Below are 12,467 nucleotides of genomic sequence, written 5' to 3'. Positions count from 1 at the left end.
AAAGAAGCCGGTGCTCAGGCAGTCCACCTAAACCTTCACTATTACAAAAGGAACAACACAGTAGCTACTGTACCAACAAGTTAATAATAACCTAATAGTTAACTCCAGGCAATAAAAACATACTATCCAAGTCTTTTCAAGTATGTTCTATTGAAATTATGAAAACAAATTCTATATCATAATACAGATGCAGCCATTCAAAGTGCGCGGTACAGACACGTACCGAAGGTAATTGGCTGCGGTATCGCGTATCATGACGCAAGATGACGCGGTTCGTGATTGGTTGACCGACAGGGGCACTGGTCTGTTGTAGAAAGACTTACTGTAAACGTCTTTACTGTGCCCGTTGTAGATATTGAATTTTACCACTGATGTGTATTTTACCATACACATCAGTATTCCATTTCTCCCTAAACATTTTAAGCATCGAAGTCTTTAACTAACAAGTGAAATAGCACGTATAAAAAGTGGTAGTTTTAAGCTTTTCTGCTAATATAATATGGAATCGCGTATCTAAAGAAATTAATAACAATAAAATTATATTTGTGTACTGCAACACAGTAATACATGCTGTACAATGTCTGTTGATTCTGTATGTGTAGGGCTGACCTTCCTGGTAGCCTGGTGGTCTATGTGCTGGATTAGTAACTCACAGGTTGTGTGTTCAAATCCAGTTGGTGCTGTAACTTTCTTTTTAACAAACATTTCTTTGAAAAAATAGAATAACAATATTATGGACAATTAATTGACTTTTTATATTTCTAAATATCACAACATGATCGAATTTAAGCCATTTTTAATAACAATGAATAGTCACCTTCTTTCCTTCTGACAACTGTCCCTGCTTCTGCTTCCTGCTTCTATTGTGTGTGTTTGTGGGGGGATCCCTTTACATCTCCCTTCAGATTTAAAAGGTTATTAATCATATCTTCTGTGTCGCATCTTCCCAGTGTAGCTGATCTTTTGCTGCCTGGGTAAAGATATCACAAAGCTTTAGAGAACTTAACATTTCTATTATCAACAAATTGTAAATATGACGTTTACATTGGCATTATTAATTTTTCACTTGAGTGTATGGAGGATTGTCAGCTGTCACTGAGAGTAGACCCCCCCTCTTAGGCTGTGCAAACGATCTTTAATTTTTTATAAAGAAATGGAGGCTGTAAAGTATGCGTTACAATATAAACATTTATATTGATTTAAATCACGTTTTGATTTAAATCGCAAAAGCATGTTTTATCATATGTATTTTTTTATTCACAATCAGACAAATGCAACATAAATTGTTATCTTTGTCTTCTAAGTATCTTAATAAACTTTCAGCATAGCTTTCTCCCTATTTAGATGTATTTTTCTTGGGATTTTTGGACCAAACGTGGAAAGATTAGATTGTAATCATTTTTATTTTTAAATACATTTTAGAAAAGTGTAATCTATACTAAAAAGCTGTATTTATTTAATACCACTAAATACTTATATTAATACTAATTAAAAGACCGCGGGCACTTTCCCCTTTGACAGCTGGAACTCCTATTCTTATAGTAGCTCAGCAGCTCTTTGCAATATAGGGTGTTCAAACCATTTTTTTTACACAGTGACACAGCGTCGCGTTGTGAATCTGTTTTTCCGTGTTTAGAAAAAAGTGGAATACAGTGAGACTTCCTGCTATATAGATACATATGTTTAGATATTTAGACCCGGTGCAGCACCGAGAGAGGGAGGAGGCACGGTTCTCAGTTCTGCTGCCTGGAGCGGTTAATGGCACCGATTATTCTGAAAATTTTCTTCTGGAAATAACTCATTTCTAAATATCTTTTTTCACTGTTAACATCTTGCAGCAACTCTGCAACAAAATATACACTTAGCACAACCTGACAGTTCATCCTGCTACCAACATTGAATAAAAAAATCTCTATATTTATGTCTTTATTTAGTGGTTTCATTAGTGACAAAGGCTAAACTTTCTTGGAAAAATGTATTTTATGTGTTGCGGAAAAACTGACTTGCTTTAACAAAATATATTTACAAATCCTTTCACCTGACAATCTACCTGAAGGCCCAACTATCTGAGAAGCCCTCCATGAAAGCATGTTTGCTATTAATTCATTTAGGGCTCACTGACAGAATTGCTGTTTTTTATGCATGCCAAAAAATGTCTGTGCCGTCGTCTCCACTTTAAAGGTACACCCGTGCTGGAAGAATTTGACCTCGGAACGTTTGCCCAGCGTACTAATATAGGCACATCCCGGAATTTTGACTTCACTGTGTAATGAAGAAATTTTAAAGTCTACTTCTTAGCGTAGATAAAAAAGTTTGGATTCCCATGGACAGTATCTTATACACATATCTTTTTCTGTTGTCTTTGTTGATCTCTTGAGGATCCTTGTGATATTTTGAGCTTTCGTTGAATGATAATGTCGCAGTTTAATAATTTTCGTTGTTAGAAATTATGAAACGCTCTTTTAAAAGCAAGGGAATTTTTATTTGTTGTTATAGTAAAAAAAAATGCCAGACGAACTAGGGATTGAACAGTTTTTGTCCCATGTCCCATCCTTGTTAGTTAGATCAACGAAATGCTGTGGTGGGTGTTACTTTTTGTCGATGAAAAAATAAAGTCTTTTCATTTAAAATGATGGTTGCAAATAGTGTGGACCAGCGTAATACTTTGAGTTTTACTGGTGGAGCTCATACAGCTGTGTCTGGATATCTTGGTCAAATATTCGGCTAGTGTGTATTGTCTGTTTATGGTTCTGTAGCATTCCACACGGCTGGGCAGCTTGTTACCCCCTCCTGCTGAAGACTCGACCCCTTCTACTTTGAAAATACCTGTGAAACCGGTTTAATTCGTCACAGCCAGCACTCCCGCAGAGAGTGATGAAAACCACATGTAAGACTTTGGTGCTTAAAATGTTTAGGGAGAAATGGAGTATTGGTGTGTATTTTTTCTTTAAAATACCAATAACAGCAACATACAGTTTACATAATATGTTTATGTTCCTAAATTAATATTGTTTATGACCTTTATGACCTTTGTTATGCTCCTCTGCGTTTTATGCTTAGCTACTAAAATTTCCCTTTAGTGGTAAAATTCCATATAAATATTCAATACTAAGTGGATTAAAATGTGCACAGTAAAGAGATTAATTGATTAAATATTTTCACTAACGACCAATACACCACATTATCTTCCATGTCGCATTAACATTGGAATGTTTTTTTTACAAGTGTAAATACGTTTTAGCAAAGTCATGTACCATAAAGTATGGTAATTAAAAACCATTAATACTTTCGCTGTAGTTTAAATAAAGTCGATGTTTTCTCTTTTGGCTAGACTTGACTATTTAGCCATGAGATAAACAATAGATTGTCATTAGACAACCTTATGTTTATTAATCTTCCTTGTTATGCACAGTGAGAATGATAATGTAACGATAATTAATTTAATCACAGAGTGCTCATAAATTGTGCCAGGAAGAAAACAGATAGGTGTTCTGAAAGGTCACATATAAACAGGTTTTCGATGGACAGAATAATAGTGTAACGATTTTGGGTTCGGATAGGACGGACCCAAAAACTCAGACTTGCGGAGTTAAAAGCTGGCTTTATTTTCTTCTCCGTCACCACCTGCCAGCGAGCTCTCCCGCGCCCCGACCAGAGAGAGACACACGACGAGCCCTGCTAATAAAGCACCTTGAATTGAATTGAATTGAGAGAGGGGGGAGGGTGAGCGAGTGATTGAGCGAGAGAGAGAGAAACACCCAGGGGTGCAGAACCAGGGAACTATTAACATATTAAAACTATTTCCAAAATTTAATATGTGCTTTTCTATATTTATTGTCAATTTATTGTCCATAATATTGCTATTCTATTTTTTCAAAGAAATGTTTGTTATAAGAAGAGTCAAGTCACTAGCTGGATTTGAACACACAACCTCAGGTTTACAAGTTGGGAACATAGACCACAGTACCACCAGCAAGGTCGCGTGAGGAGTTGTGAAACAGCCCTACACATACAGAATCAACAGACATTGTACAGCGTGTACTACTCTGTTGCAGTACATGAATATAATTATATCGTTATTAATTTCTTTAGATACGCGATTCCATATTATATTCCCTATTAATCAAATTCTAAAAGTATGCTTGTTGACTCCGGTATCGAGCGTATTCGCAGAAAAGCTTATAACTACCACTTTTTATACACGTTATTTCACATGTTAGTTAAAGACTTCGATGCTTAAAATGTTTAGGGAGAAATGGAATACTGGTGTGTATTTTTTCTTTAAAGTACCGAAACCAGCCATATACTATATGTTTATGTTCCAAAATTAATATCGTTTATGGCCTTCACACGTGTTACAGTATGCTCCTATTCTTTTTATGCTCAGCTACTAAGATTTCCCTTTAGTGGTAAAATTCCATATAAATATTCAATACTAAAATGGGCACAGTAAAGACATTAAATATACATATACATACTGTATATAGTACAGTTTGCATACAGTAATATATATGTTCCAAAATCAATATCTTTTATGAGCATGTGAAAGGCATGGTGAATCGGAGATTCTCAAAAATTACTGTACTTTGCATGATTGGAAACAAATGCGTGATTGCGAAATGCTGGGGTGTTACTTTTACAAAGACAATCAATGAAAAAAGAATGTGGACCAGGGCAATACTTTGAGTTTACAGCTTGTCCAAGGTCATTCATTATTAATACTATTAGTAATAATTTTGGTAAAGACTTTGATGGCGACAGCTCAAACATGAGAGGTTGAGCTTTATTAGCTCCACCTTGCGGAAATTCTGAATACTATTATTTTATTTGCGGTACCACGTGGTATCATGAAGCACTATGCGAGAATTTATGGTATTAATACGGTAACTTGAGGTAAACTGCGTCAAGCGCACCGCACAATAATGTGGTATCGCCCGCTTGTTTTGAATGGCTGCATCTGTACAGCGGAAAGTTGCTCGTTAGTCTCTAAGATTCATCGTTTTCAGGAAACTCACCCCTGATCGGCTCTTTTAGGTGTGAGACCTCACAGTCAGTGATATTTATTGTGCAATTTATCAAGCAATTGAACACAAGTGGATTCGAAATGAACACACGTGTACCTTGTTAACGTATTTAATGTGATATCTCAAGATAATTGAAGTAAATGACCTAGGCTGCTATCAATGTTATACCACCATGCTCACTACTTTATAGAACCTTGAGAGTTTGTGGACAACCTTAACTTGCTTCAGGAACTGCTTACAAATGGGGGGAGTTTCCAGCTGCAGCCAATTCTGTGATTTCCCTGTGAGAATCCAAAAAATCCATCTGCAGCTACAGTACATCGTTGTACATTTCAATGACCTTTGGTCTCTTTGTGAGCATAGTGACGTCAAGCATTAATCAGAAATGAAAGTCTTTGAGACTTGACCATTACTGTCCTTGAGTGATCTCAAAACAATTTGGTTTAGTTTAGTAGAGATATGCCTAAAAACGTTTACAGATGTAATTGTTTCCAAAGGTACTTTCACTAAATATTGAATCCACAGATCTGAATGCTTACGCAAACAATTTTTTTTTCTCTTTCATTTTTGCTTTAGACACCATTAGTTTGAGCATTCTGGTTTTTAATAACATTTAAATTTATGCTTAAAAAATGTGTAAATTTATTTGTAAATTCACCATGAATGGAAAAATCTAATTTAAAAAATAGCAATTAAATTAATCATTTTTATTTTAAATGATTTCAATAATGTATTATTCAAAACAATGAATTTATTTTTAGAGGATAAGTGATTGATTTGTCAAACATACTAGACAGCAACATCTAAACCTCGTTGCTGTAATGTTTTGTTTATGGTAATAACACAGCTTATTGTCCCAACATCCTTCCCTAATCACTTTCAAGCTAAACAAGTTTGTTTCTCTCTACTGTAATTTACGTACTTGTTACAATATGTACTATACAATATGTATATACAATTTCTGTGTCAAGTCATCCTGAATGTTAAGTCTCAACATTCATGTTTTAATGTATTTCTATTGAAAAAACTCAGTTTTGTATATTATTTCCTTATATACTTTACATGGACTTTTTTAGAATGTAACCAGGATGGAAAATTTCTTAGCGTGTTCGATTTTTAATTATCGCCCAGAAACCCATTCTGTTTGCTAAATTATTTACTTTTTTTCTTCTGTCTTAATAAACTAGGTAAACCCACAGAAGTCCTTTAGAAGGAGAACACAGCAGGTGAGACGGGACCTAACACAGCTTCAGAAACTGTTAGAGAAAAATAAAGAAAACGCCGCCCAGGTGAAATCGTTGAAAGATAAGATTCGTTCAGCTCTTGACGTCCCTAAGGAGTGCTGGGTACCGGCTGGACAATCCCTCAAAGAGCTGGTAAAGAATCTGCACAAACAGCTCAGTTTCATGGAAGACACATCCACCTCTCCTCCTGGAAACCTTTCTGATGAGGAGGTGTTAAGTAATGCGTCTGAAGGCCTGTCTCTGCAGGGAATCTACTGCACTGGGGTTCTGAAGAACATGCTGGAGAAGAGAGAGCAGCTCATTGAGGTTCCTGAGGGCTTCTCACTGCACAGACCCCAGCACAGCTCCCTTTATGAGCAGGAGGAGTTTTCATCCTATAAATCACAGGCCCTTTTCCAGAAGGTCATGGAAAATCTGGGCTACTCTTTCAGCACTTTAGTAACAGGTGAATTCAAGGCCTTCTCTGCTGCAAACACAGTAGGTCTCTCACACTCTACAGACAAGGAGAAACCCCCATCTGCACACCCATGCATATGGAAAACAAAGTACAACTATGTACCACTGGCGTCCAGCTTTTTTGAGAAGAATAGACTGAAGTTGTCAGGTGCTGCCATGAGAGACCTCCGAGATATAGAAACGGCGCTGTTAAAGAGTGAAGAAGATAGCATGTTCCCTATGTTAATAAACAGAATGGATAGTTTTTTTAAGAGATTTGGCACCCATGCTAACCAGGGTCCTGTTCACTTTGGTGGGGTGTTCTGGTGGAAGGCCTCTGGTGAGGGTTTCAGCAGCAATGATCTCACAGGGATGAACAGCCTGACATCTGACAAGCTCTAAATATCTATGTTGGTCATGGATACTGTGCATTAACCACATCTTGTTCAGCTGGAGTGAGCAAGTCTGCATCAGAGCTGAAAGGACACTTTACTGGGAACTACAGTGAAACCCAGATGAGCGGAGTGAAGCTCTCTGTCTCTAAAAGTGGGGGTCCTGCTGAAACTCACAATCACCTGCAGTGGAAGTGTGCTCTGGTCAGCAGCAACAGGACCTGGCAGGTGATAGACAGAGGAACCAGGCTGATTCCTGTGTGGGACATCATCCTGTCTGCTCACACTCAGGACTTCACAGACCCTTTCAGACTGAGCAGCAGCCTGCTGGAGGCCTACAGAAGGATCACAGGGCAGGACGCAGACCTGATGTCAGGAGAGAGGGAGCTCTCGGCACAGAGAGAGGCTGAGGAGCTGATTCAGACAGTGAAGAACTGGACTGTGTCCAACAGTGAACAGGTTCTGACTGAGCTGCTGCAGTTCAAGAGTAAACTGAGAGAAACAACAGGGTCCCACAGAATCTGGTTTCAGACCTGTCTCTCTAACAAGGTCCTGCAAGATGTTTTACTGGAAGTTGTTAAAAAGCACAAACATGAGGAAGCAATAAACCTGCAAACGATGATGCGCTCTCTCATGGAGCCTCACCTGTACACAGTGAAAAACGTCCCAAACAGAGCCAAAATCATGGAGTGGGCCTACCAGGCTGAGGAGGAAATATTCAAAGTTGTCTCTGTTTCCGAGTTCTCTGAACTGGCGGAAATCCTGAGGAGAACTAAAGAACTAGCAGATTCTACATTAGCACTCAGTGACTCTGTAACTGTGCGTGAGGCCAAGATCAAAGCCACATGCACTATTGCCTTCTCCCTGAACTCCCTGCGACAGACTTTAACACAGAACAATGAGGGAGAAGCAGAACTGCTGGTACTTTCGGTCATCACATCTGTAGGATACAGCTTGAAGAACAACAGTTTCAGTCACCCTCTGGGCTGGAAAGACATTGACTTTTTAGAGAATGAGCTCCAGAAGGCTTATGACAAAGACTGCTTACTGAAAGGGCAACATCCTACAAGAGCTCAGGCCCACTTAGTGCTCACAGCTCTGACTGCATCAAAAAACAAACAGTCAGTCACCTCAAAGGATAAGGAGAGGCGACTACAGTTGATAAAATCACAGCTAAAGGGGAAAATGATCCCTGAAGTCTCCTCAGCAATCACATGTGCAAATGTATATCAGGACTGGAAACAACTTGAACTGCAGTTGACACACTTGACAAACAGCGAGGAACGAGAAGATTTTATGAATTTGCTTCAGAAACTGGGTCTAAAGTGCCTATGCCTTAAACAGCAAAAAAAAGATATTCTTGTCATAGATAGTGCCTCACAAAGTGTGAACAATCCCAGAGAGGAGAGCCAGCTCTGTTTCCACTATCTGTACAAGCTCATGATGCTGGACTACAGTGTCCGTTTTTTTGTTCTTAAAGTTCCGGATACTGACTGTAAGGAAAACAGTGCCACCACAGTGCAGTGTTCTAGTGGTCCTGAAAAAAGCAGTTTTGGCTTCTTCAGTATTGGCGAGGAAGATGTTGAGAAGGAAAAGAAACACAAGACTCACATTCACCCCATGGACGTCCACATGGCTGTGTTCCACTACTCTGATGACTTCCTGAGGCAGTACCTCTACACCAAGCTGTCCACCTGTCAGTTCACCTTACCCCTGCTGGTGCCCAGCCCCTGGACTGGGGCACTGGAGTTCCCTCTGTGGGCCCTGAGGCAGATCAAGAAATCATGGTGCTGCAGGGAGCCATCTGAGAGAGGCAGCTCTGTGAAACACAACTGCAGGGACATGTTCAATGCTCCAGTGCCAACGGTGTCCTTCATCAGGCTGGGATCATCCTCCGTCTCCAAATCCCAGATCCTAAACAGCGTCGTCAGCCCCAAGAGACACAGTGTGTTTTTCCACCGGCACTGCAGGGGCAGCTCCCCACACTGCCTGCTCATGGACGGGGTGGTGGAGATCGCCTGGTACTGTCCAGGAGGCAGGAAGGACGACGTGTTCGACAGCTGTGTGGCTCTCCTGAACCTTCACGGTGATGCCAGCAAACACCCAGAACAGCTGCAGTTTCTCCAGGAGGTCAGCGTTGTCAATGTAGTTCTGATCACAGAGACTCCACTGGGGGAAGACGTGAAGAAGACAGCTGAGGCTCTTTTCAACTCTCCTGTTCCCCTAATCTGTCTGTTTGCTGGCCTGAGTAAAGTCCCACAAGGAAACAATCCAACCAAGGTGAGACTGGCTGCCAAGAACAGGAACGAAGCTGATCTGACTGATGAGATAGTATTACATGTCAAACACTGCATCTCCACTGTGAACAAGAGCTCCAGCCTGCAGACATACTTACAGGCTGCGAGACAGCAGCAGTTCAGGGTGGATGAAGACAGTGAAGCCTGTAGAGAAGGGAAGGAAAAGGCTGAACTTCTGATGAGCCTCCTGAGAGAAGATGAGTTATTAAACCTCAAGGAGAAGCTGCTGCCTCTGCAGGGCAAGCTGTGGCACAAGTGGTGCCTGAAGGACAAAGAACAGTATTGTCTGAACAGCAGAGTGAACACAAGTATTGAACAGCAGGTGAGCAATATCAGGGCTGAGAAAAGAGCCCTCCGCCGTGAGCAGCTAAAGAGAGCTTTCCCTCTCCATGACTTCATGAGATCCTTCCTGGAGTGTTTAGCTTCTGCAGATCCACAAGACATTAAACTGTTCATGCTGCACTGGCTGGGGATGTATCTAGATGAACTGACTGCAGACACACTGAGTGAACTTCAGAAGAAATTCCACTCCACATGGAAAACACTGAGGCAGAAAGAGAAGAGCAAGGACAAGGAGCAGGAGATGAAACTGCAGAAAGACCTGAGCACCATATCTGAAGAGATCACTGCTGCTACTCTCGGACTTCAACACCTCATGAGAGAAACCGCTCAGCTTCATGAGGCTGTTCAATCAGAAGGAGAGGGTCTAGAAGAGTACAGACAGTTTGTCAGTGTCTTTCCCGCTGTCGGAGCCGAGATGCTGATGTCAGGACATCCTCTGGAGCTGATGGACGGAGATGCTGCCCATGTGCCCCTCCTGTGGATTGAGGCTGTCCTAGACAAACTCAAGGAAAAAATTGGAGACAGAAGGGTGTTTGTCCTCTCTGTTCTTGGAGTCCAGAGCTCGGGAAAGTCCACTCTGCTGAACACGATGTTCGGGCTGCAGTTCACAGTGAGTGCAGGAAGGTGCACCAGGGGAGTGTTCATGCAGTTAGTGCGAGTGAGTGAGGATGTCAGAGCTCAGCTGCAGTATGACTTTGTCCTGGTGGTGGACACAGAGGGGCTTCGGTCACCAGAGCTCAGTAATAAAACCACACTGAGTCATGACAATGAATTAGCAACGTTTATTATCGGGATTGGTGACATGACTGTGATCAACATCATGGGAGAAAATCCCTCTGAAATGCAGGATATTCTCCAAATCTGCGTCCAGGCATTTCTGAGAATGAAGTCTGTTCAGATCAAACCAAGTTGTGTTTTTGTGCATCAGAATGTGGCAGAATCTTCAGCAAACAGCAAGAATATGGAGGGAAGGAGGCGCCTCCAGGAGAAACTGGATGAAATGTCCCGCATTGCTGCCAAAGAGGAAGGCTGTGAAGTTACCGGCTTCAGTGACATTATCCAGTTTGATGTGGACTCACAGGTTTTCTACTTCAAAAACCTTCTGGAAGGAGACCCTCCGATGGCTCCTCCCAACCCCTCCTACAGCCAGAACGTCCAGGAGCTGAAGATGAAGCTCCTCAGTGTCGCTCAGTGGCAGCCGGGAGTGAAGTTTCCCTCACTGTCAGAGTTTAAATTACGGATCAAAGATCTCTGGAACACCCTGCTGGGGGAGAACTTTGTCTTCAGCTTCAGAAACACCCTAGAAATGATGGTTTACAGTAAACTGGAGGACAGGTACGGAGAGTGGTCATGGAAGATGAGGAAACGAGCCTTAGAGGTACAGAACAGACTGAGCAACCAAATCATCAATAATATAGTTCAGGCTGTGACATTGTCAGATCTGAGGAGAGAATTTCATGAGATCTACAGAACTCTGACAGCTGAAATAAAGAAGTATTTTAAAGAAGAAAAATACCAGGAGATCTTGATTAAGTGGAAGGTGAATGTTGATAAAAGGTTTGAGAGCCTGAGAAATGAGCTCATTGAAGAAACCAGAAAGCAGAGCAATGAACTGATCAGACTGAAGAAATGCCGATCGGAGCTAGACAGGAAGAAATCAGAATACGAAGCAGAACTGATTAAAATGAGCAAAGACCTGGCGTCCAGACTGAAGGAGCAGAAGCTCAGTGATAAGAAAGTGGAGGAGCAGTTTGACAGACTCTGGAAGAGCTGGGTGACCAGAGTGTCCTCAGAGCTGCCCCCTGAGGAACAGCTGGACATCAGAGCCACAGTGCAAAACATCCTGATGGAGAAATTCAAGAACCAGGGAGATGTCCTCAACAAAATTGTGAACAGAGAGGAGATGTTCCAGTTCAATAGGAAAAAACACATCAAACAAAGCTGGGCAAGATCTGCATGGAATACGGTTACTTTTCAAGACCCACAGTGGGAATATCATGGGAATGAACCCATTCAGGAAATACAGAGACCTGTTAATAAATACATTGACAGGAGAGAAGAAGAGAAAGTGGATTTCAATGACAACTTCATCCATGAAATCCTGGGGCTGATAAAGATTAAAATAACTGATTATGAAAAGTCTACAGAGCAAAATATATTCACAAAGGAGTACGAGTTTGAACTGTCTGTCTATCTGTGCACCACAGCAGTAGAACAATTTAAGAAAATGCACACAGCCTTCAGGAAAGCCAACAATCCTCTGACTTACCTCCAGAGTAAGAGGGATCAGTACCTCGACTGTTTTAAGAGCTTCTGTAAAGGAGCCTCATCTGTCACATTCTTTGTAGATTTTCTGTGCAGATGCCTCAAACCTGCGATCCAGCAGGCAGCATGTGATAAGACCTGTATCCAGATCCCAGATAAAATGAAATCTAACTACCCTGCTTTCAGTGGTAACAGATCCAACCTGGAAAACCATATTCTGAGACACCTCGCTGAGCAGCCGAACTTTGACTCCTATATGGAATATATTAACCATCCAAAGGGTTATTTTGAGAAGTTTATAAGGGAGCGTGTTGAGAGATACTGTAGAGACAACAGTGATCAACTGAGAAGGATGTTTAAAACCAATCTGAGTGACCTAGTACAGCAGGTTTTAACAGTGAACACTACTGTCACTGCAGCAGTGAAAGACAGACATGGTGGCACCACCTTGTGGCTGGATGAGTTCTG

The 12,467-nt window shown here is 41.1% G+C and overlaps 1 protein-coding gene across 1 annotated transcript in view; it reads left to right on the top strand.

Annotated features, from left to right (window-relative positions):
- Positions 1-7,398: 7,398 nt before the first annotated feature.
- The window catches only part of LOC138242646 (interferon-induced very large GTPase 1-like), a 5,463-nt gene continuing 394 nt past the window's right edge, over positions 7,399-12,467 (top strand). Inside the window, exon 1 of the mRNA XM_069198197.1 lies at positions 7,399-12,461. Within this exon, the coding sequence (XP_069054298.1) occupies positions 7,465-12,461 (4,997 nt within the window). The 5' untranslated portion in view covers positions 7,399-7,464. The remainder of the gene's footprint in view (positions 12,462-12,467) is intronic.

The sequence above is a fragment of the Lepisosteus oculatus genome, chromosome 14 (assembly GCF_040954835.1).
Source record: "Lepisosteus oculatus isolate fLepOcu1 chromosome 14, fLepOcu1.hap2, whole genome shotgun sequence".
Classification (NCBI taxonomy): domain Eukaryota; kingdom Metazoa; phylum Chordata; class Actinopteri; order Semionotiformes; family Lepisosteidae; genus Lepisosteus; species Lepisosteus oculatus.
This window is presented reverse-complemented; position numbering and strand designations above follow the sequence as displayed.